Source organism: Pezoporus flaviventris, unplaced genomic scaffold (genome assembly GCF_033815535.1).
Source record: "Pezoporus flaviventris isolate CSIRO_AGI_PZ_B2104156 unplaced genomic scaffold, CSIRO_AGI_Pfla_v1 ptg000350l, whole genome shotgun sequence".
Lineage (NCBI taxonomy): Eukaryota > Metazoa > Chordata > Aves > Psittaciformes > Psittacidae > Pezoporus > Pezoporus flaviventris.
The window spans coordinates 397,723-422,500 of NW_026892897.1; the positions used below are offsets into that span (position 1 = coordinate 397,723).

General features: G+C 60.3%; 1 protein-coding gene across 1 annotated transcript in view; it reads left to right on the plus strand.

The window, feature by feature from the left end:
• Positions 1-12,667: 12,667 nt before the first annotated feature.
• RAPGEF3 (Rap guanine nucleotide exchange factor 3) overlaps positions 12,668-24,778 on the plus strand; it is a 16,319-nt gene continuing 4,208 nt past the window's right edge. The window contains exons 1-21 of the mRNA XM_061443356.1: positions 12,668-12,827; positions 15,817-15,870; positions 16,069-16,175; positions 16,885-17,006; positions 17,102-17,276; positions 17,470-17,554; positions 17,722-17,782; positions 18,540-18,616; positions 18,716-18,862; positions 18,964-19,073; positions 19,804-19,892; positions 20,315-20,393; positions 20,913-21,063; positions 21,277-21,359; positions 22,076-22,115; positions 22,212-22,293; positions 22,379-22,525; positions 22,619-22,716; positions 22,871-22,996; positions 23,080-23,261; positions 24,279-24,369. Of these exons, the coding sequence (XP_061299340.1) occupies positions 12,744-12,827; positions 15,817-15,870; positions 16,069-16,175; positions 16,885-17,006; positions 17,102-17,276; positions 17,470-17,554; positions 17,722-17,782; positions 18,540-18,616; positions 18,716-18,862; positions 18,964-19,073; positions 19,804-19,892; positions 20,315-20,393; positions 20,913-21,063; positions 21,277-21,359; positions 22,076-22,115; positions 22,212-22,293; positions 22,379-22,525; positions 22,619-22,716; positions 22,871-22,996; positions 23,080-23,261; positions 24,279-24,369 (2,190 nt within the window). The 5' untranslated portion in view covers positions 12,668-12,743. The remainder of the gene's footprint in view (positions 12,828-15,816; positions 15,871-16,068; positions 16,176-16,884; positions 17,007-17,101; positions 17,277-17,469; positions 17,555-17,721; positions 17,783-18,539; positions 18,617-18,715; positions 18,863-18,963; positions 19,074-19,803; positions 19,893-20,314; positions 20,394-20,912; positions 21,064-21,276; positions 21,360-22,075; positions 22,116-22,211; positions 22,294-22,378; positions 22,526-22,618; positions 22,717-22,870; positions 22,997-23,079; positions 23,262-24,278; positions 24,370-24,778) is intronic.

Sequence of the window (24,778 nt, forward strand, 5' to 3'; positions counted from 1 at the left end):
CCCGCGGCACGGCGCCCCCTGGCGGGAGGGAGGACAAAAGGGAGGGGGCGAAGGGGGGGACGGAGAGGGAGGGGGGACACGGGGATATGGGGGGGATAGGGGACAATGGGACATGGGGGGACAGGGGGGATATGGGGATACAGGGGACAATGGGAAATGGGGGGATATGGGGATATAGGGGACAATGGGGCATAGGGGGATATGGGGGGATATGGGGATATAGGGGACAATGGGACATGGGGGGATATGGGGATATAGGGGACAATGGGAAATGGGGGGATATAGGGGACAATGGGACATGGGGAGATATGGGGATATAGGGGACAATGGGGCATGGGGGGATATGGGGGGATATAGGGGACAATGGGGCATGGGGGGATATGGGGGGATATAGGGGACAATGGGACATGGGGGGATATAGGGGACAATGGGACATATGGGGATATAGGGGACAATGGGATATGGGGGGACATGGGGGGATATAGGGGACAATGGGACATGGGGGACATGGGGATATAGGGGACAGTGGGACTTGGGGGGACAGGGGGATATAGGGGGCAATGGGACATGGGGATATGGGGGACAATAAGAAATGGGGGGACAGGGGGATATGGGAATGACTTGGGGACATGAGGGACAATGGGACATGGGGACACAGGGAGGACATGGGGGGATGTGGGGGGACATGGGTAACAGTGGGACATGGGGGGACATGGAGAACATGGGCGACATGGGCTATGGGGACATGGGCACACAGGGGGACATGGGGGACATAGGGGACAATTGGACATGGGGGGACATGGGGGACTTGGAGACATGGGGGGACATGGAGAATATGGGGGACACGGGGACACAGAGGGGGTATGGGGGGACATGGCGAGACTGGGGGTGGGGACTTAGGGGACAATGGGACATGGGGCGACATAGGGAAACATGGTTGGATCCGAAGGACATGGGGACGTCGGGACAACTCCCAGGGCTGTGGTTCGGGGCCACCTCTTTACGGGCGGCTTTCCCGTTCCCTTTCCCGTTCCCTTTTCCCTGTTTCTCCCGTGTCCAAGCTCGCGGGCAGGTTTGGCTGCAGCGAACGCAGGCAGCGGGAATGTGCCGCGGGATGGAGGCAGGAATGGGCTTTTCCAACCTCTTTTGAGTCCATTCGCTGCAGCCATGTGAGCCTGGAATGCGGGGCTTGCTCCGGTCCAGCTCCTAATGGCTTTCCCTTAACTTCCCACTTTTCGGCTCTTTCCAGCGCTGGGGAAGCGCATCCTGACTGCTGTGAGCGCACACCGAGGAGTCTCTGCTCTAGATGGCAGCAGCCTCCTTCCCCTCCAGCCTGAGGCATCCCTAAAACACCCCCTCCCCTTCCCTCCCTCACTTGGAAACCAGCAGGGATGGAGCTGCTCCCTGTATCCCATGTGAATCCCTCTGATTCCACTGAACCCCCATGGAGAACCTGGCTCCGTCTCCCCAATAACCTCAAGGTGCTGTTAGGGGACACCAAGGCTTCTCTTTAGGTTGGACAAGCCCCGTTTCCTCAGTTTCTCCTTATGGAGAAGTTCCAGCTTCCAACCATGCTCCAGGCTCCAACCGTCTTGGTGGCTCTCCATGGAATTCATTTCTGGAATCATGGAATGGTTTGGGTTGAAGGGACTTTAAAGCTCATCCAGTTCCAACCCACCTTCCAGTAGAGCAGGTTGCTCCAAGCTCCTTGATGTCTTATCTCATATGGGTGGCCCAAACCCAGACACAGCATCCAGGTGTGGTGCAACGAGTGCTGAGTGGAGGGGAACGAGTGAGGAACCATCGGAGATCACAGGGATGATGCAGAGCATCCTCGTTTTGGGCTGGACACGATGATGAGGTCCACATGCATTGACCTTCATTGGGGTTGAGCGATGGGGCTGAGGATTCAGCTCCTCCGGCTCAAGGACAGCTCATGGGGTGTGACCCATGAAGCCTCATCACGTTCTTGGCTGGATTCCCAAGAGGAGAAGCAGCATTCCTTGGATCTTGCAGCGTTATTCCATGCGCACCTCGCTCCTGAGATGCTGAACGCGCATCGCTCACGGTCCCTGGGGAAAACATCCTCTTGGAGCTTGTCTGGGTTCAGCAACGCCAAGTCTCAGCCTGACTCATCCCTCAGAGACAGCAATAAAACACTCAGAGGCCCTTGGGATGGATGCTGCAAAGATCCATGCTCATGGAACGGTTTGGCTTGGAAGTGACCTTAAATCACATCCACCTCTGACCCCTCTGGACGTGACATCCATGAGGCCACTTTATTCCGCTTCCCAAAGCAACATTCACTCTTCCCCAGGGTTTCCCCACGTTGATGCCCTGCTGTCAGCCCAAGGTCTCCATCAGCCAGCCTGGAGAGAAGCTCTTACCCACCTCCAGACCCCTCTTGCATCCTTTGAACAGACCCATTGCCCATCTCCAACATTGGTCTCAGGGTTCAACCGGCTCCCCAGATCCTTATTCTATGTCCCCAAATCCTTATTCAATGTCCCCAAATCCTTATTATGTCCCCAAATCCTTATTCCATGTCCCCAAATCCTTATTCTATGTCCCCAGATCCTTATTCTATGTCCCCAGATCCTTATTCTATGTCCCCAAATCCTTATTCTATGTCCCCAAATCCTTATTCTTGGTCCCCAGATCCTTATTCTCGGTCCCCAGATCCTTATTCTATGTCCCCAGATCCTTATTCCATGTCCCCAAATCCTTATTCTCGGTCCCCAAATCCTTCTGGATGACTTCCTCCTCCCTTTAGACCTCGCTCTTCTACCAAAGGACAGACTTGCTTGTTCCAAGCACATCAGGGAGGTTTCTACCTCCAAGTCTGCCCCACAAACCCCTTTGGTCTCAGCCCCACAAACCCTTTTGGTCTCAGCCCCACACGTTCGGGCAGACTCAGCAGAGCTGCGATGACTCCATGGAAGTCGCCTCCAAATTCCTGCTGGGCAATTGGCAGGAGGTCGGGGTTGAGAAGAGCCTGGGTGGAGGGAACGGAGCCGGAGCTGCTTCTCTTCTACCTGTGCCGGCAGAGAATCGCTGACTGGCGCTTGCTGACGCCGCTTCTTGCTGCCGGGTACGGGCAGGCAGCACGGAATTCCTGCAGGAGGTGATGGGAGCTGGAAGGAAGGGGTGGGATCCAGAGGGATGAGCTGGAGAGGGGCCAATGCCAACCCCATGGCGCTCAACAGAGCCAAGCGCGAGGTCCTGCACGTAGATGGGGCAATCCGTGGGGTGGAGAATGGATGGAGGAGGCCTGAGGAGAAGGACTTGGGGGTGTTGGGTGAGGAGATGATCCCCATGAATTCTAAACATCCCCCGTTGTGTTTCTTTGCTGGCTGGGAGGAAGCAGCTCCCCTGCATTAGAAACCATCCATCAGATAGGGCTTGGGAGCTGGGGGGGGAGATCAGCCACTGGGTCCCCTATGTGTGGGTCTGCTGAGGAGCTCAGCTCCAGGGTGCTTGGCTTGGTTATGTGACAGGACATGAGACCCTAATCATAGACTCATAGAATAGGGTTGGAAAGGACCTGAAGCTCATCCAGTTCCAACCCCTCTGCCATGGGCAGGGACACCTCACACTAAACCAGGTCACCCAAGGCCTCGTCCAACCTGGTCTTGAACACTGCCAGGGATGGAGCATTCCCAACCTCCCTGGGCAACCCATTCCAGTGCCTCAGCACCCTCACAGGAAAGAATTTCCTCCTTAGATCCAATCTAAACTTCCCCTGTTTCAGTTTGAACCCGTTACCCCTTGTCCTGTCACTGCAATCCCTAATGAAGAGTCCCTCCCCAGCATCCCTACAGCCCCCCTTCAGACACTGGAAGCTGCTCTGAGGTCTCCCCGCATCCTTCTCTTCTCCAGCCTGAACAGCCCCAACTTCCTCAGCCTGGCTCCGTACGGGACAGGAGAAGCTGGGCTGAGGCTGACACCAAGCGAGGTGCCGAAGCGAGCAGCGCCCGCATCCCTTGGGCAGCAGCGGGGTGAGAGCGGCGCTGAGATTGCAGCAGGCACCCAGAGGGGTTGGCATCGCCCTCGGTGCCCGCTGCAGCGCAGACGTGCCCGGGCAGCCGGCGCTGGGAGCAACGGGAGCTGCAGGGCATTGAGTCACCGCATCCCAAGGGAGGAGCTCCGGCAGCGCTGGAGAGCGGCACCCGAGATGCGACTGCGCCTCCGAGCCCTTGCAGTGCCTGCTTGGGGGCAGCGCCCGGCTTTGACGTGGAGCACTTGGGATGGTTCGGGTTGGGAAGGAGCTGAAAGCTCCTCCGGTTCCTGTCCCCTTCCACTGGAGCAGCTTGCTCCAAGCCCTTGTGTCCAACCTGACCTTGAGCACTGCCAGGGATGGGGAAGCCACAGCTTCTCCATTCCAGCATCCCAACACCCTCATGGGGAAGAACTTCCCAATATCCCATCTGACTCTTCCCTCTTCCAGCTGGAAGCACGAAACTCCTCATCCCATCCCCGCATCCCTTGCCCCAAGCTCCTCTCCTGGTTTCCTAGAGCCCCTTTAGGCACTGGAGCTGCTCTAAGGTGTTCCCTTAAGGAGCCTTCTCTTCTCCAGGCTGAACCACCCCAGCACTCTCCACCTGGCTCCATAGGATCAGTTTGGTGTCACAGTGATCCCCAGGTGGAAAGGCAGTGCTACCCGGATCAGCATCCCTCCTTCAGCAAATGGGGATTGTCTCCATCCATCCAAGAAGCAATGCGAGGTGTTCAGTCTATGTGTCCTTCTTTGCCCAGGAGATATGCAATCACTGGACAAGAATCCTTCACTGTGGAAGGAGGGAAAAAGGAATCCAATGGGAATGGAAAACAACATCCCAAACGAGCAGCTTTTTGGGGATGCTCAGCTAAAGAAGATGCGGTTTCCACCATTCCCTGAGCCTCTGCATCACCCTTATCCAGCAGCGCCATGAGCAGACACAGTGAGATGGAGCAGCTCCCCATGGGCCATGTCTCAGGGCAAGATTCACATCAGAACACAAGGAAACCCCTGCTCCCATGGGACCGGGAGGGAGCCGTGTCCTCCAGGCACACGGGGACAGGATGAGAGCCCTGGACAAGGGTGTTTTGATGCCGTTTTGGCTGCAGAGCAGCTCACTTGGCCTTGCCAGCAGCCTGAGGCTGAGATAAACCCAGCTCCGTGTCCTGGCTGACCGCAGGGAGAGCTGGAGCCAGGGATGGATGCCAGCCCCTTGGCAGCCAGCAGAGACCTTCTTCAAGCAGTTTACAGATGCTCCACATTAGCAGGAGCCCACAACAGTGGGAACATAACCATCCCAGAGCAGCCCTATCCCAAAGCATCCCCATCCCAGAACATCCCCATTCCAGAGCATCCCCATCCCAGAACATCCCCATCCTAGAGCATCATCATCCTAGAGCATCCCCATCCCAGAGCATGCCCACCCCAGGACATCCCCATCCCAAAGCATCCCATCCCAGAGCATCCCCATCCCAGAGCATTCCCATCCCAGAGCATCCGCATCCCAGAACATCCCCATCCCAGAACATCCCCATCCTAGAACATCCCCATCCCAGAGCATCCCCATCCCAGAGCATCCCCATCCTAGAACATCCCCATCCCAGAGCATCCCCACCCCAGGACATCCCCATCCCAAAGCATCCTCACCCAGGGACATTCCTATCTCAGAACATCCCCACCCTGGGACATCCCCATCCCAGAGCATCCCCACCCCAGGACATCTCCATCCTAGAACATCTCCATACCGGAGCATCCCCACCCTGGGACATCCCCATCCCAAGCAGCCAAGCGTGGTCCTGCTCCAAGGGGTGGAAACCTCTGGCAGGCGATGGAAATGAGCAGTAGGGAAAGGAGGAGGAACCACTTCAGCTGGGAACAGACGCTCCTGTCCCACAGCTTGGATGTTTCTCATCCCAATATTTTCCACTTCCCAACCCAAACCGGGCTTCCCAGCTCCTTGGCACTGCCACAACAGTGGGAAACCCCGGATAGCATCCTCGCTTTGCTCCACCACCAGCACCCACTGAGCCGGTTGCCCAGAGCAGAGTCTTCCTCCTGCCTCTTGCTCCTGCTCCAAGCACAGCCAGAGCTGGGAAAGAGCCGGATCGACCGGATGCGGGATCGCCTTCCTCCTCCTCCTCCTCCTCCCTCCGCCCTGCATGATGTAGGTGGGAAAGCTGGATCCTGCCTGGATCTGGGAACAAAAGCAGGAAAACCATTCGAGATGGGGGGGAGCCTGGGTTGTTTTCAGCGAGCTGGGAACAGGCTGGTGATTCCTCCTGCAACCATCCCATTCCCTCCTGGAGAGGGAGGGATTTGTCCTCGGGCCTTTGTTTTGTCTCCTTGAAGGAACCGTTTGGGATATGGGAATAACAGGAAAACAAGGATGTAGACCCCATGAATGTTAAAGCCTCAGAGGCAAAAGGAAGAAGGAAAAGTGAAGGAAAGGATGCTCCGGCCCTTCCTGCTTCGAGGGAGGGTTTCATGGTCCCTTGGCACAAAGCCCTTGTTTTGCCTTCTTCTCCCATTAATCCTTCCTTAACTCAAGCCTGCCAGCTCCTCATGGGCTCCCAATGGACTCTGGTGTGATTCCCTTTGGGGGTGCTGGCTCTCAGGGATGCGGTCCATGAGATGCTGCCATGTATCTCAGCATCTTCCTGTCTCCTGGTCACTTGGTGTCTGTCCTGGGGGTGATTTGGTCTCTCAGTGTCTCTGTCTTGGTGTCTCCTCCGTGGACCTAAAGCACTTTGTAAGGAAAAGCCTCTTAAATTCAGCATTCCCGAGGGATTGCAGCCATGGAGGGGCTGAGGGGTGGTGGAACGGTGTTTGCGGTGAGGCAAACTGGCCTTGGAGGCTGGCTTTCCTCCTTAGGTTGGTTCACATCCATGCCTGGGACCGTCCTGGTGCAGTGATGCTGACATCCGCTTGTGATGGACTGGGTTAGGCTTGGCCTCAGGTTTAGGGGTGGGGATGGGTAGATTTAGAGATACCCGGTCTGCAGAGGGAGGTGAAAGCATCGTTTCCTTGGAGGGCTGCTGATAAACCATCCCTGGCTTAGGATCTGAGCAGCTCCCACCTCTGGAATCCGGGCATCACGCTCCAGGAAGAACTGGAAGGAGCAAGCAGGGTATGGAAATACCAGGAGAACAAGACTCATCACGCTCCCCTCTATGATAATGAAAGGAGTATAAATGCAACTGCTCGAGAGACTGAAACCTTCCTTCCACATAAAGCAGCACCACTTCCACGGCACCAGCTTCCTGCTCCTATCCAATCCACGCTCCCAAACGGCTCCCGTTATGGCTAAAGTGATAGCTGGAGCTGTTTCCTTCCCCTCAACACACATAAGGGTGCTAATGGTAGAAGAGATGCTCCTTCTGTGCCCTTAGGAGCAGAGCCGCTTATTCAATCCCGCAGCCTGAACGCGAAGGTTATTTAACACCGAGGGAGACACTTGCAAAGCTGTGCTGGAATAATAATGTCAGGGGGAAAGCAGCATTAATCAAAGTAATGCCAATATAAATTAGGAAAGGCTCGGCCAATAAAGTGGGAATATATATAGTTGGAGGGAAAGAAATGCATAAAGTAGCCGCGGTAAGGGATAAAGCACCGGGATTGGAGTGCCGTGATTTAAAGCCCTTTCCCCCAGCATCCTTATTTGCAAGCCTGATTTGTTATCTCGCCCCGGGAAGCCAAAGAGATGATGAAGAGACTGGGTTTCTCCAACCATCTGCTGGCAAACGCATCCATCAGCACCGCAAGGACTTGCTCCTGTGCAAAGACACCACTGCTTTCCAGCCAATGGAGGCAAAAGAGGTATCCCATTTAATGGGAATATCGGGGTTTGGCTTGGCTTGGCCTCGAGCACTGGTAGGGATGGGGCAGCCACTGCCTCTCTGGGTACCCTGGGGTTGGAACTGGATGATCCCCAACCCAAACCCACCCGCACATGCAAACCCATCACGCTGCTCCCATGAACGCCCGTGGCACATGGGGCTTTATCCCTTGGGAAGCACAGCTCCTCGCTGGGAAAGGCCAGCCCTGGAGCTATCAAGGGATTTATCCTGCATCTCAGGAGCTTTATTCGGTGCTGACGTTCAACCTTGGCTGCTTTTCCCTCAGAAAGCTGGCCCCTGCCTCCCTGGAATGCTGCTTTAGCCCCACTTTGATTTATGGAAAGGCCCAAGAGGAGCCTGGGGATGGAGGGGGCTTGAAATTGGCCTCGTAGCTCTTATAGGCATAAGGGAAAAGGTGGGAAAACAGCGTAGGAAACAGCTGGTGAGGTTTTTGGGGTCCCCACAGAAGCACCCAGCCCCACGGCAGCACCCCCTGCTTTCCTCTGCCCCCTTACCCATTGCTTTCGCCCAGACCTCAGCATCACCCCAGGATAGAGACTGTCTCTGCTGCCACCTTGATTTGTGCTCAGCTATTTAAAGCTCCGAGCTGGAGGCGACGTCTGGGCACTCACCCTGGGAATGCTGAGTCCCACAGCCAGGGAAATGACCACAAAATGATTGGACCTGGAGCTGCTGGAGCTGGTCCAGAGCAGGCCACGAGGATGCTCAGGGGCTGGAGCAGCTCCCATAGGAGCCAGGCTGGGAACAGTGGGGCTGGAGAAGAGCAGCTTCTGAAAGGGGATGCAAGGATGCTGGAGAGGGACCTGCATCAGGGACTGGAGCGATGGGACAAGGGGTGATGGGTTCAGGCTGGAACAGGGGGAGTTCAGCTTGGAGATAAGGGAGAAGAGGGTGCTGGGACACTGGGATGGGTTGAATAGAGGAGGTTTGGATGCTCCATCCCATCAAGGCCAGGCTGGATGGGGCTTGGATCAACCTGCTCTAGTGGAAGGTGTCCCTGCCCCATAGAACTGGATGAGCTTTAAGGTCCCTTCCAACCCAACCCATTCCATGATTCCATGAAAACACAGACACTGCCCCCAGCCCCACTGCAGCCCCACCACTGCAGGACGCAGCTTTGCTGTCGATGGGGACCCAGGGCTGTGGTGACCCCTGAGCAGCAAACACCAGCATCACCCTTGCAAGCCCTGCTGTGATTTGCAGCCCTGGGAAGGGGTCGGGAAGCAGTTGATGGATGGATACGGAGTGGGAGCATCCCAGAGCAATGGGAGCTTCCCATTTCCCAGGGAACAGGCACATCCTGCTGGAGACTCAGCTCCTGGTAGGTTCCACCATGGTGATGGAGGAGATGGGGGTGTGATAGAGCAGGCCTGTAATTAGTGATGTGTGTGATGCCCATCAGGGAGGCAATGGGGCTGCATGGGCTGAGGGACCACGGGAGGTGATAAATGCACCATTTGGGCCCTGAGCTGCCCATGGAAATGGGAGTTTCACCCCATTTCTCCCCAGACTTGGGGGGTAACAGCCATTAATGTGAACGGTCCCATCCGGAAACACCAAACCTGGAGGCTTTGGGACGGGATGTCCATGGCTCCCAGCGCATCCAGTGATGGGATGTGAGGGGTCAAAGAGCTGTTGGCACCAGTTTCCCTATGGGACATCCGGGAGCACCATGAACCCCCCCTGCCAAGCCTCCAGCAGATCCCATGGGAAGCCAGGATTCCAGGGAGCCGGAGCCTGCTCGGGGGGGTTAATCATTACCCAAGTGCTGATGGAAGGAGCCGGTTAAACACCGAGATAAGGAGCCAGATAGAGCCAAGCTGCTCTGTTTGCATTGCAGGAGCTCAACCTGCTGGTGCAGCCGGCTGGAAACAGGGCCCTGTGGCCGGAGCCGGTGACCCGGCACGATGCCGCCCCGGAGCAATGCTCCGGCATTCCATGGCAGGGGTTGGAACGGGGTGAGCTTAAGGTCCTTTCCAATGCAAACCATCCCATGGTTCAAGCCATTCCCCTTGGCCTGTCCCTACAGGCCCTTGTCCCAAGCCCCTCTCCTGGTTTCCTGCAGCCCCTTGAGGCACTGGAGCTGCTCTAAGGTCTCCCCTTCAGGAGCCTTCTCTTCTCCATCACTCCTGGTCATGCTTCCAGGTAAACACCAGGCAGGACAGGATGGGATGAATGCGATGAGATGGGATGGGATGGGATGAATAGGATGGGATGGATGGGATGGGATGGGATGAATAGGATGGGATGGGATGGATGGGATGGGATGGGGTGGGATGGAGGGAAATGGGGGGGGATGGGGTGGGATGGGGTGGGATGGTATGGGGTGGGTTAGGTGGGATGGGATGGGTGGAATGGGATGGGATGGGGTGGGATGGTATGGGGTGGGTTAGGTGGGATGGGATGGGTGGGGTGGGATGGGATGGGTGGGATGGGATGGGATGGGATGGGTGGGATGGGATGGGGTGGGATGGGGTGGGATGGGGTGGGATGGGATGGGATGGGGTGGGATGGGGTGGGTTAGGTGGGATGGGCTGGGTGGAATGGAATGGGATGGGATGGGTGGGATGGGGTGAGATGGGTGTGATGGAATGGAAAGGGATGGAGTGGGATGGGATGGGGTGGGATGGGGTGGGATGAGTGGGATGGGATGGAAAGGGATGGGGTGGGATGGGGTGGGATAGGATGGGATGGAATGGGATGGGATGGCTGGGATGGGATGGGGTGGGATGGGATGGGATGGGATGGAATGGTATGGGTGGGATGGGGTGGGATAGGATGGGATGGAATGGGATGGGATGGCTGGGATGGGATGTGGTGGGATGGGATGGAATGGTATGGGTGGGATGGGGTGGGATAGGATGGGATGGAATGGGATGGGATGGCTGGGATGGGATGTGGTGGGATTGGATGGAATGGAATGGAATGGTATGGGTGGGATGGGATGGCTGGGATGGGGTGGTGCATGCAGAGAACATTCCAAAGGTCCCTCCCTGCAGCAGCATCCTTGGCTGCTGCAAACACAGAACTCGCTCCATTAAAGGAGCAGGAGGATCCTGCACTCCCCCCCCCAGGGCAGGGTTTGTGCCCCCTCCCCACGGTGCCAATTGCATCTTCTGCAGCAGAATGATCAAACGGGAGCTTTTGTGCCCGTTTCTAAGGGCCCGAGTGCCCAGGTCAGGCCGCCTCCATCAACCCACCCACATCTGCCTTGGCCATGGGGCCTCAGCTGGGAAGGGGATGGGGAACTGCTCCAGGGTCTTTCAAACACTGCTCATTGAAGTGCTTGGCCTCATCCAGCCATTGCCCTGCTGCGAATCCCGCTGGGAATGCCACTGGGAATCCTTTAGCGAGATCCTGGAAGGGATTTGCCCCTAAGGAGGGGTTGTGCAGCAGCTCCCTGCTTTGGCTTGGGGACCCAGAGCAACCAACCACACACACGAATGGGTTCCAGGCACGCTGTCGGACCTCAGCGCGAGACTCCTCAGCACTGGAATTCCATGTGGGAGGTTGTTGTGATCCCGGGCTCGCCCGCAAGCGCAGCCTCAAGGTCTGGCAGCAGGCAATGGGAGGAAGCATCTCCTCATCCTCCTCTTCCTGCCCAAGGATTCACCCAAGGCCACGCTGGGACGAGCCTGGTGTCACCCCCAAAGGGTGCCTGAGCAAGGCAGGAAGCAGGAGAGCATCGAGGATGCTCCAGTAGAGCTGCTCGTGTGCAGGCACATTGGGGTGGGGGCCGCTTTAAAAAATGGGTTTAAATCTGGCTTTTTTAGTAAAAAACAGGGTTTATTTCCAAAGGAAAAGCTCCTTTTTGGCAGGAACCCCCCCCTCTCTGCAGCCAGAAGCCCCAGCACAAGCACTCCCAGGTCTGCTGGGCCGTGCTCCAGCTCTGCTCCTCCCCAGTACAAATCACCCCCCACTTCCCAGCACCAAGGGGCCCTCTTCCCCCCACCCCATCAGGCTGGACCCTTCGGGATGGAGAAGGGCAGGGGGGGCCCTGCGGTTCCCCCATCCCTGGGGTCTCAGTGGGGTCTGCAGGGGCTCCTGGAGTCACCCCAACCCCAGGAACCGGGGTCCCAGGGGGATGCACGGGACTCAGGCTGGATGGGGGGCTCCGCAGGTGGGAATCCACGCTGGGTCCTCCCCCCTACACCATCCCTAGCGCTGGGGGGGTCCCCAAAAGGCCCGGACGGGGTGGGGGGGGGGATGTCCCGGTGCGGAGGGTGGGGGTCGGGGAGGGGCTGAGGGCCGGGAGCGCCGTGTCCCGGCCCTGGTCCCGGTCCCTGGTCCGTTGCCGGTCCCGTTCCTGGTCCCGGTTCCTCCCCCGTTCCCGGATCCGGTCCCGGTCCCAGCCCCGTTCCCGTTCCCTTTCCCGTTCCCGTTCCGGTCCGTTCCGTTCCCAGCCCCGTTCCCTCTCCGCTCCCGTTCCCGGCCCTGGTCCCGTTCCCAGCCCCGTTCCCGTTCCCGTTCCGGTCCGTTCCGTTCCCAGCCCCGTTCCCTCTCCGCTCCCGTTCCCGGCCCTGGTCCCGTTCCCTTTCCCGTTCCCGTTCCCGTTCCCGTTCCGGTCCGTTCCGTTCCCAGCCCCGTTCCCGCTCCGCTCCCGTTCCCGGTCCCAGCCCTCCCGGGGGCGGGGCGCTCCCATCCCGGCGCGGCGGCGGCGGCGGAGCCGATCCCGGCCCGTCCCGAGCAGCGCCTCGGAGCCACGGCCACGATGGCTCCGTCCCCCCCCTCCGCCGCCGCCGCCGCTTGAACGTTACCGGGGCCGGGCTGGAAGCGGAGCGGAGGGGGCCCGGGGTCGGGGCGGGGGGGGGGGGGGGGGGAGCCCCGGAGCCGGCAGCGCGCCCGGTACCGGCGCTGGAGCGGTTGAAGCGGGCTCTTACCGGTTGAAGATGCACTTGTTCCGGAGCTCCAGCTACGAGATCCGGCTGGAGGGCGAGGGGGGCAGCCTGCCCCGCATCCAGGGCATCCGCTGGGTGAGTGCGCGCTGCATGGGGACCCCGCTCTCAGCATCACTCCCAGCGCTGCGGTTTGGGGTCCAAACCCCCCCTCCCTCATTGAGCTCTGCTTGGGACGGGATCGGTGACCCGAGCGCTGCTCCCCCTTCGGGTGCGCTCGCTGCGACGTCAAGGAGCCCGCAGCCGGGCTCGACACGGGGCCGTTGTGGTCCTCGTTGTGCTCCGGTACACGGTGACCGGCAGCACCCCCCGGCCCCGGTGTGCTCCCTGCGAGTGCAGCACATCCCGGCCTGGACCAGCTCAGGCTGTTCCTATGGGAGGGATTCATTCCGTGGCAGCAGGAGGATGCTCAGCATCGCGTCCTAGGGGTGCTGGGGGTCCCTGGGGTGCAAAACGCACCAGGTCTTAGAACCCCAGCCTGGTTTGGGTTGATGGGTTAAAGCTCCCCCAGCTCCAACCCCTGCCGCGGGCAGGGACCCCTTCCACTGGAGCAGGGGGCTCCAAGCCCCATCCAACCCGGCTTTGAAGGTCCCTAACCTTGGGCTTTTGTCCCCTTCGGGCTGGGATGCGACCCCATCACAACCTTCACCTTCCCTCATGCTTGACCCGAGACAGAGGGGTTTAAGGCAGAAAGTGAAATTCCTTTAAGGAAGCAGCCCCCCCGTCAGCATTCCTGTGCAGCAAATGAGACATTTTTCCCTCTGGTTTTCCCTGATTTTGGTTTTTTTTCCTCCTTGGGACTTTGAGGAACTTCATTTCGGGAGGGGTTTGGAGTGGCCAAAGGCAGGGATGTGGGAGCAGGAGCAGGCGGGTGCATCGCTGTGTGGTGGCACTAGTGTGGCAGGGATGGCTCCTGGCTCTGGGATCGCTCTGTGCACGGAAAGGGGATTTCTCCCCACTTCCTACAGGTATGGGAGAGGGGAAGGGCAGGGAATGAGCTGGCCGTGCCTTGGAGCAGCACCATTGGATCTTGTCCCCATGTCCTGGAAACTCCTCCTCGCATCCTGGCTCCGTCTCGTCCCTCCTGGGAACCTGCTTCCCTGATCCCAGGGCAAAATCCCTCCGTGCTGCGAGGCTCCCATTCCCTGGCATCAGCAGGACATCACAGTCCGGAATCCCCAAGCAGCTCCATCCTTCACTGCCAGCATCCAAGCGCTGCATCCCTGAAGGGACAGTGGGGGCAATGAGTCCCCCAGCCCCATTCCCAAGGAGGATCCCAAGGGATCCTCAAGGCCCTGGCTGGCTGCCGTGCCCTTTGAGCCTGCGGATGGGCGAGGACTTTCTCCGGAGCCGTAAAGCCTGAAATAACTCCCGTTGTTTTCCTTGGGAATCCCAAACAAAAGCAGCCCAGGAGCCTTGGCCGGCTGCCCTCCGCTGCCGGATTTCTGGAGACGGGCAGGATCCCAGCGCCCGGAGCAGGAAGATGGGAAGAGGCGACTCCTTAGGAAGCTCTTTGGAACGAGGCAGGGGGTGAGGGTGGGGGGAGAGCATCCTGTGGCTCTGGGATGCTTTGGGAAGGGGGATTGGAAGGGGGGGGGGACCAGCTGGGAGAGCCTGCATGGGAGCAGCAGGAAAAGGCCAGGAGGGAGCCCCCATCCCTGGGTTGCGCAAGTCTCCTCCGGTGTCCTTGTGAGCAGGATCACGCCCCATAGTGCGGGTTGGAAGGGGATGATTTAAGGCCCTTTCCAACCCAAACCCTTCCGTGCCCCTGGCTCCGTGCCTCAAGGACAAGGCCTCACTTAGGGGGTGATGGATGGGGCCCGGAGGGGGTGCCAGGGGAGGCAGCTCCATGCTCTTCAATAGGAGCAAACATTTGCTCTGCAATCTCCGGCACGTTTCCTGCCCCATGGGAGGGTCACGAGGCTCCGGAACGTTTGCAGAGGGAATAAGTCACCGTGTGCCAGGCTCGGGGACAGCATCGGGGCGGCCCCATGGAGCCGCTGCCCCATGGAGCCGCTGCCCCATCGGCTCCCTGCGTCTCTCCTAGGCCGGTTGCAGCGCGGTTGGTGGCTGCTCCAAAGGAGGATGGGGAAGCCTTGGGGGTATGGAAAGGGCTGGAGGAAGTGAGGGAGCTGCTGGAGCCGGGCAGGGTGTGAGCTGGAAGGGGTTGGGATGGGCAGGGAGGCGGCGGAGGGCAGAGCATCCATCCCAGCACCCATCCCAGCACCCATCGGAGGTGGCCAGGAGGACCCCGTGGTTTCCCCTTAGCTCCTGGTGGACGGGTTTGTGCTTGGGTTCAGCTTCTGCACCCAATTACTCCTGACTTCCTTAACTGAGGCTCCCACCCATCCCTCTTTGAGCTTGCTCCTTCCTCCCCACCCAGCAGATCCAAGGGGGGATGCAGGCCTGAAGATGCTGCTTTCCAAACCCCCACCACCTCAAGAGCCTTTAGAGCCTGAATTAAAGAGGGGGGAACCACAAACCCTTCCCCTTAAGGTGCCCCCATGAAGATGAAGCCACGCGAGGAGGGAGGGATGGTCCTCACCTTGCCCTGGGGTTAACGCTCGGGGTGCAGGAGCTGCCTTGGCCAGGGCAGCACAAGCAGAACAGGTCTGACGAGCCCTGTGCACCAGCACCGAGGCAGAGGTGTTTATTCAAGGCTGTGGCCATGCGGGAAGCCGGGAGCCCTCATCCCGCTGGGCAGCACTGGGAATAGGGATGAGCTTCCAGGTCCTTTCCAGGCCAAACCCTTCCAGGATTCCAGGGTTCGCTCTCGGAAGGGGAAAGCTGGGAGAGAAATGAACGTGAGGATTCAAAAGCCCCCGCTGATGGGGATAGAAGATGAGGACTCAAGCGTGATCCAGCCCCATTCCCGGGGGAGCTGAGCCTGGCTCCGGATGGGCAGTTGGCACTCAGCATCCCGGACAGCAGGGATACAGATCCAGCCCCATCGCGTGCTGGGATGGGGACCACTGTGGGATGCAGGACCCCTATGGGTGCTATAGGGTGGAGGGGGGACATGGCAGAGCCCACACAGCCACCAACCCCCTTCCCTTTGGACTTCCAGACCCCGCTCTTGGACACGGAATCCAGCCTGGACTATGGACACAGCCTCACGCAGGTGGGAAAACCCACGGGGATGAGTTGTGGGGTCCTCACCCTGCCTTCGGGCTGGTCAATCCCTTGGGATCAGCCGTTCCTGGGGGTGGGAGATGGAGATCCCGGGGTGCTGGGGTGGGGGGGGACATGGAGGTGTCAGCACAGCGAGGATTCACCACCCGTATCCTACTTCCCATGTATGATCCCTTCCCACCCTCAGGCATCCCCGGATAGGATCTGGCGAGCAGGGAAGCTCCTTTACATCCACCTCACCAGCACCCGGCCGGGCCTCATCCGGGACCACAAGCATCACCTGCGGCACCACAGGTAGGAGCATCGGTACCCGCTGTACTGGGGGGCACCAGGCGAGGATGGGGACCCCAACATAGGATCATGGAATGCGTTGGGTTGGAAGGGGCCTTAAAGCTCATCCAGGTCCGACCCCAAGGCCATGGACAGGGACCCCTTCCACTGGAGATGGCTTTGAACAGTGCCAGGGATGGGGCATCCAAACCTTCTCCATTGAGCCCATCCCAGTGTCCCAGCACCCTCTTCTCCCTTATCTCCAAGCTGAACTCCCCCTGTTCCAGTCTGAACCCATCACCCCTTGTCCCATCGCTCCGGTCCCTCTCCAGCATCCTTGTAGCCCCCTTCAGCCACTGGAAGCTGCTCTCCTCCAGCCCCACTGTTCCCAGCCTGGCTCCTATGGGAGCTGCTCCAGCCCCTGAGCATCCTCATGGCCTCCTCCGGACCAGCCCCAGCAGCTCCACGTCCTTGAGGCCACCACAACCGGTTGCAGCATCCAAGTGGGGTCTGCCCAGAGCAGAGCAGAGGGGCAGGATCCCCCTCCCTGAGCTGCTTCTTGCTCGGGGGGGGAAAAGCAGATGGAGGTGGTGGTGGGAGTGTTCTGAGCTTCTCATTGTCCAACACCCCCCAGTGCTCCTCAAGCTGCTCCGCTCCTCCTGCCCCATCCCATGCAGGCTTCCCTACGAGGCAGCCCCATTCCAGGCTGGATCTACCCTTTGTACCCCTGCAGGCGGTGCTGCTCCGGCCGGGAGCTGGTGGATTGGCTGCTCAGCACCGGGCTGGCCCTGCAGACCCGCAGCCAAGCCATCGGCATCTGCCAGGTCCTGGTGGATGGAGGCGTCCTGACGCACGGTGAGGCTCCTGCACGGCTCCCAGAGGTGCCCACGGCACCCATTGGGTGCCCCGTGGGTGCCTGGGTGTGCTGATGGGCGCTGTTCCCCCTGCAGTGAAGCAGGAGTGGCATTTCCAGGACAAGGACACCCAGTTCTATCGCTTTGCCGAGCTGGAGCTGAGCCCCGATCCCGGCGCTGGGCTCCGGGACGCGGAGGAGCTGCTGGAGGCTTTGGCATTCCTGGCTCAGCTGGGTGCCGATGCGCTGCTCACCATGGCCCTGCGCAAGCCGTGAGCGGGCGAGGGGATGTAGAGGGATGTGGAGGGTGACGGGGCTCATCCCATGGGGGACCAAAGGGGCTCCTGTGGATGAGGGGAGGACCCGAGCATCCTTTCAACGGCTCGGGGTTCCTTCCTTGCACGGGAAGGGATTGTGGCTGGAGAGGGCCTATGGGTGCTGCTCACCCCCTGCTCCCCCTCCCAGGCCTGCTCAGCGCACGGAGGATGAGCTGGAGCTCATATTCGAGGAGCTGCTCCACATCAAAGCCGTGGCTCATCTCTCGCGCTCGGTGAGTGCCCGGTGTGTGCATCCCCGCATCCTCCAGCATCCCACCGCTTCCCAGCCGAGCATCCTCTCCTGGCCCTCTCTGAGCATCCTTTCCCCGAGCCCGTGGGTGTCCCACCCTCCCCGAGCTCCAGGCTGGGATGATCCCAATGGAAGGGCCTCTTGCTGCAGGTGAAGAGGGAGCTGGCGGCCGTGCTGATGTTCGAGTCGCATCAGAGAGCAGGCACCGTGTGTAAGTACCGTGTGTCCCATGGGACAGCCCAAAGGAAGGGTCCCCAGCCTGGGGAGGGGGACATGACACATCTGGAGCCTTGGGCATCAGCATGGGTGCTCCTGATGTCTCTTTGTGGACCAGGGATGGAGGGGACCAGAGAAATCACTGCATGGGGGCAGGATGGGGACGATGATGAGGGATGCTTAGGATGGGGGGGATGATGAGGGATGCTTGGAGGCTTGAGATGAAGAGGATGTTGAGGGATGCTTGGGATGAGGGGGATGATGAGGGATGCGCGGGGGCTTGGCATGAGGAGGACGCTGAAGGATGCTTGGGGGCTCAGGATGAGGAGGATGCTGAAGGATGCTTGGGGGCTCAGGATGAGGAGGATGCTGAAGGATGCTTGGGAGCTTGGGATGAGGAGGATGCTAAAGGATGCTTGGGGGCTCAGGATGAGGAGGATGCTGAAGGATGCTTGGGGGCTCAGGATGAGGAGGATGCTGAAGGATGCTTGGGAGCTTGGGATGAGGAGGATGCTGAAGGATGCTTGGGGGCTCAGGATGAGGAGGATGCTGAAGGATGCTTGGGGGCTTGGCATGAGGAGGATGCTGAAGGATGCTTGGGGGCTCAGGATGAGGAGGATGCTGAGGGATGCTTGGGGGCTCAGGATGAGGAGGATGCTGAAGGATGCTTGGGGGCTCGGGATGGGGAGGAGGAGGAAGGATGCTTTGGATCTCCTCTTCCTCAACCTCTGGATGCTGTCCTTGACCCGCAGTGTTCAGCCAAGGAGACAAAGGCACCTCGTGGTACATCATCTGGAAGGGCTCAGTGAACGTGGTCACCCACGGCAAGGTCAGTCCTGCCCCATCCAGCCCCCCCATGTCCCTTCTCCCCCCCCCCCAGTATTGCCCTTCACCCTGCATGTCCCGTCCCCCCCCCCCCCCCAAAAAGGGCTTGGTGACCACCCTGCACGAGGGGGACGACTTTGGGCAGCTGGCTCTGGTGAACGATGCTCCCCGTGCGGCCACCATCATCCTGCGAGAGGACAACTGCCACTTCCTGCGCGTGGACAAGCAGGACTTCAACCGCATCCTCAAGGTGGGCAGGGCTCCGGGGGGCCCCTAAGGGGGGTTTTTGGGGGGGGGGGGGGGGCAAGCGGGCAGCCCTGAAGGGGCAGAGCTGCTGGGTCCTCCCTGCAGGACGTGGAGGCCAACACCATGCGCCTGAAGGAGCACGGGAAGGTGGTGCTGGTCCTGCAGAAGAACCTGCAGGGGGGCAGCAACCAGCCAGCCACGGCGCGGAGCAGCAGGTGATGGCTCGGGTCCAGCCCTCCTTGTGGCCACCGCGATGCCACTTGTCCCTGTGCATCCCCTGCTTGTCCCCGTGCATCCCCTGCTTGTCCCCGTGCATCCCCTGCTTGTCCCCGTGCATCCCCTGCTTGTCCCCGTGCATCCCCTGCTTGTCCCCGTGCATCCCCTGCTTGTCCCTCTGCATCTCCTGCTTGTCCCCGTGCATCCCCTGCTTGTCCCCGTGCAACCCCTGCTTCTCCCCATGCATCCCCTGCTTGTCCCTCTGCATCCCCTGCTTGTCCCTCTGCCTCCTCTCCTTTTCCCTGTGCATCCCCTGCTTGGCCCTCTGCATCCTCTGCTTGTCCCTCTGCATCCCCTGCTTGGCCCTGTGCATCCCCTGCTTGTCCCTCTGCATCCCCTGCTTGTCCCTCTGCATCCTCTGCTTGTCCCTCTGCATCCCCTGCTTGTCCCTCTGCATCCTCTCCTTTTCCCTCTGCATCCTCTCCTTTTCCCTCTGCATCCCCTGCTTGTCCCTCTGCCTCCTCTCCTTTTCCCTGTGCATCCCCTGCTTGGCTCTCTGCATCCTCTGCTTGTCCCTCTGCATCCCCTGCTTGGCCCTGTGCATCCTCTCCTTGTCCCTCTGCATCCCCTGCTTGTCCCTGTGCATCCCCTGCTTGTCCCTCTGCCTGGGATCAGGAGGCCCTGAGGGTGCCCCATCCTTCCCTGATGTGCCCTGGCTCTTCCCTCCAGGTACTTGGTGATGGCTGGGACACCGGAGAAGATCCTGGAGCATCTCCTGGAGTTCATGAGGCTCGATGCCACGCTCTATGACCCCGTGGGTAGGTTGGGGGGGGGGGGGTCCATGTCTCACCTCCCAAAGCCACCTTGATGGGCATGGGGCTGGAGGGGGACCAGACGGAGCAGGAGCACCTTATTCCTGGAGTTCCACCCCAAAACCTGCTCCTCCCACCCTAACCCCCACATTGAGCTGGGAAAAGGAGGCAGCATCAGGCCCGAGAGCATCCCTGCATCTCCCCCTGCCTTTGGAGAGGAGCAAAACCGGTCCAGGAGGGAACCAGGAGATGTCCCCAGTGGGCAAAAGATGGAGCTGGAGCCGGGAGACTCCATGAATGCTGCTCTTTGGCTCCAGCCTCTTCCCTCCCCACATCCTGCAGCCCCAACCCATTCCATGCCCTTTAGGAGCTGAACTTGGGCGTTGGGCGCAGGGAAGGATGGGCAATGATGGCCTGGTCTCTTCCAGACACGCTGCTGGGGGATTTCCTGCTCACCTACACCGTGTTCATGCCGACCTCGCAGCTCTGCAGGGCTCTGCTGCACCAGTATCCTTCTGTGCTGGAGCTGGGCCCCATCCTGCTTCACCCAGCGGCACCGCAGGGGTTGCCCAGGGGACCCTCGATCATGGGATGGGTTGGGTTGGACGGGACCTTAAAGCTCATCCAGTCTCCACGGGCAGGGACCCCTTCCACCGGAGCAGGGTGCTCCAAGCCCCTGTGTCCAACCTGGCCTTGATGGGATGGAGCATCCGAACCTTCTCCGTTCAACCCATCCCAGTGTCCCAGCACCCTCACAGGGAAGAACTTCCTTATCTCCAAGCTGAACTCCCCCTGTTCCAGTCTGAACCCATCACCCCTTGTCCCATCGTTCCAGCCCCTGATGCAGGTCCCCCTTCAGCATCCTTGTAGCCCCCTTCAGCCACTGGAAGCTGCTCTGAGCTCTCCACGCAGCTCCTCTGCTCCAGCATCCCCCCCATGCCCTTGGGCAGGGGGCACATCCCCATCTCCCTCCCCGCATTAAGGGAACTCCCTGCCTGCTCCCCACCACCCCTTGACTGGTCCCAGTTTCCGCGCGGAGCCCATGGAGGGCTCGGAGCAGGATAAGGCCACCTATTCCCTGCACAAGCGCCGCAAGATCCTGCGCCTGGTGAGCCAGTGGGTGCTGCTCTACGGGCGGCTGCTGCAGGGCGACCGCAGCACCACGGCCCTGCTGCAGGTACCAGCACCACCGGGGGGGGCGATGGGATGGGATGGGATGGGATGGGGTGGGATGGGATGGGATGGGATGGGATGGGGTGGGATGGGATGGGATGGGATGGGATGGGGTGGGATGGGATGGGATGGGATGGGATGGGATGGGATGGGATGGGATGGGGTGGGATGGGATGGGACATCCCCCCTATGGACCACGAGCATCTCCCTCCTGCAGAACCTGGCGGACCTGGCGAGCCAGGACCCCCGCCTGGGTGCCATGGGCCAGGAGGCAGCGCCGGAGCGGCGGCGGCCCCGAGCGTGAGTCCCATGGGAGTAACAGCATCCGGAGTCATTAGGGATGGAAGGGACTTAGAGCTTAGGGCCACCTGGGGCTCTGCCCCCCAGTGCCCCTGGTCCTGGGGCTGCACCTCTTGTGCCTGCAGTACTGGGCATCCCATGGGAATGGCTGGCAAAGTAATGGCTGTGTGGATTGGGGGGATGCCAGCGGCTCTCGAGTTGTCATGGCCATAGGTTTGGGGTTTCCCACTTATAGGGAGGGTGTCCCATAGGGATGCTCATGGGGTTTGGTGGGGATCCTGGGCTGCAAGACCTGGTTGTCCTTATGGGGATGCTCATAGGGCTTGGTGGGGACCTGGATGCTGGGGCTGCAAGACCTGGTTGTCCTTATGGGGATGCTCACGGGGCTTGATGGGGACTTGGGGCTGCAGGACCTGGTTGTCCTTATGGGGATACTCATGGGGTTTGGTGGGGACCTGGATCTTGAGGGCTGCAGGACCTGGTAGTCCTTATGGGGATGCTCATGGGGCTTGGTGGGGAACTGGGGCTGCAGGACCTGGTTATCCTTATGGGGATGCTCATGGGGCTTGGTGGGGACCTGGGGCTGCAGGACCTGGTTATCCTTATGGGAATGCTCATGGGGATTGGTTATGACCTGGATCCTGGGGGCTGCAGGACCTGGTTATCCCTAGTGCAGGCTTTAGGGCCCTAACCTCCCCTTTACCCCCTCTCTACAGGCTGGAGAATGGAGATGGGAGTGTTTCACCCCAGCCCAAGGTAGGGGAAGCCCTTGGGGGGGGGGCACTTTGGGGCCCTTTGGGTACCCTGTGGGGTGTCTGATGGGCTGAAGCATCCTCCCCACCTCGGCCATAGGCTCAGGGCTCGGTGACCTGGTTGGGGAGCCAGGAGGAGGCGATTGTGAGCAGCACTTGTGCCTTGAGAGCCCAGGACAAAGGTAGTGCCCCACTGCGGGGTCTGTCCCCTCCCGGGGGGTGAGAGGGATGCTGAAACCCCTTTCCCCCCCCCCTTCCATCCCATAGTGCCCTATGAGATCTACCGAGCCGACCACTCCTGCCTGGTCACGGTGCTGCCCATCAACGCCTCGGTGCGGGATGTGCTGCGGTCCCTGGCCCCACGGCTGGGCCGTGATGGGGAGCACGTCCTGGTCAAGGTGAACTCGGCTGGAGGTGAGCGGGATGCTCCCGGCATTCCCTTATGGCAAAGGGGTTATCCCGTGCCCAGCCGGGAGCTGGACCCCTTCTCCCTCCTCTCTCCCATAGACAAAGTGGGGCTGCAGCTGGATGCCGTCGGGGTCTTCACAGCGCTGGGGCTCAACGAGAGGCTCTTTGCTGTGAGCGTGGAGGAGCTCAGCAGCTTGGTGAGCACAGGATGGGGGTCCTGGCGTGGGCAGCACCAGCCAAGGGGGCTCTGGGGCTGTGCTGCCCCCCAGAGCAGCTCCAGGTCGGGGTGTCCACCCCTTCGTGCTGCGGTACCGACGGCAGGAGGGCTCGAGCATCATCTCCTGTGCATAGACCCCGCATCCAGAGCAGTTGGGCCCCCAGGTTGGCTCCTCAGACACCCTGGACCTCATCAGCTCCAAGGACCTCGCCAGCCACCTCACCGACTACGACTGGAGCCTCTTCAAGAGCATCCATCAGGTAGGGCCACCAATGGAGGGGAGTCTACGGAGGAAACCCCCCGTTGGGGTGCATTGAGGGCCCCCCATCGTGGCCCTTTGCAGGTGGAGATGCTGCACTTCGTCACGCGGCCGCCCCGGTTCCACGCCGTGACCACGGCCAACCTGGCGCGGGTGATGCGGCGCTTCAACGAGCTGCAGTTCTGGGTGGCCACCGAGCTCTGCCTCTGCGCCGACGTGGCCCGGAGGGCGCAGCTCCTCCGCAAGTTCATCAAGCTGGCGGCGCAGTGAGTGCCCGTCCCCATGGAGCCCCATGGAGCCCGTCCCTATGGAGCCCGTCCCTATGGAGCCCCATGGAGCCCGTCCCTATGGAGCCCGTCCCTATGGAGCCCCATGGAGCCCGTCCCTATGGAGCCCCATGGAGCCCATCCCCATCACATCCCCATGGAGCCCGTCCCTATGGAGCCCGTCCCTATGGAGCCCCATGGAGCCCGTCCCTATGGAGCCCGTCCCTATGGAGCCCCATGGAGCCCGTCCCTATGGAGCCCGTCCCTATGGAGCCCCATGGAGCCCGTCCCTATGGAGCCCCATGGAGCCCATCCCCATCACATCCCCATGGAGCCCATCCCTATGGATCCCATCCCTATGGATCCCTATGGATCCCATCCCTATGGATCCCTATGGAGCCTATCCCTATGGAGCCCCATGGAGCCCATCCCCATGGAGTCCGTCCCTATGGATCCCCATGGATCTCATCCCTATGGATCCCCACGGAGCCCATCCCCATGGATCCCATCCCCATGGATCACATCCCCATGGATCACATCCCAATGGATCCCATCCCTATGGATCCCATCCCTATGGATCCCTATGGAGCCCATCCCCATGGATCCCCATGGAGCCCATCCCTATGGATCCCATCCCAGTCGCATCCCCATGGAGCCCATCCCTATGGAGCCCCATGGAGCCCATCCCAATGGATCCCATCCCTATGGATCCCATCCCCATGGATCCCATCCCCACAGATCCAATCCCCATAGATTCCATCCCTATGGATCCCATCCCTATGGAGCCCCATGGAGCCCATCCCAATGGATCCCATCCCTATGGATCCCATCCCCATGGATCCCATCATGATGGAGCCCATCCCCATAGATCCCATCCCCATGGATCCCATCATGATGGAGCCCATCCCCATAGATCCCATCCCCATGGATCCCATCCCCACAGATCCCATCCCCACAGATCCCATCCCCACAGATCCCACAGGCACCTCCATTCCTGACCCCCATCCCCTCCCGCAGCCTCAAGGAGCAGAAGAACCTCAACTCCTTCTTCGCCGTCATGTTTGGTGTGAGCAACACGGCCGTCAGCCGCCTGGCCAGGACCTGGGAGGTGAGGGGCACCCGGAGCACCCCACCGGCACCCATGGGTTCTGAGCCATGGGGGGATGCTAAGGGCCGGGATAACGGGATCATGGAATGGGTTGGGTCAAAGGGACCCTTAAAGCTCCTCCAGCTCCGTTCCCCCTTATCCCATCCCTGCATCCCTTATCCCAAGCCCCTCTCCCGGTGTCCTGCAGCCCCTTTAGGCACTGGAGCTGCTCCAAGGTGGGACCTTCTCTATCTCCAGCTCTCTGGCCCCATAGACCCATCTGGGTACCAAACCCCCTGCACCGGGGGGACAGCGGGCTCCAAACCTATTGCTTGGAGGGCCCGCGGCGATGCTGTGGGGTGGATGTGGGGTGCAGGAGGTGCTGGGGGGGGTCTCCAGGGCTGGGAATTGCGGGTGCTGGTGCCCATGA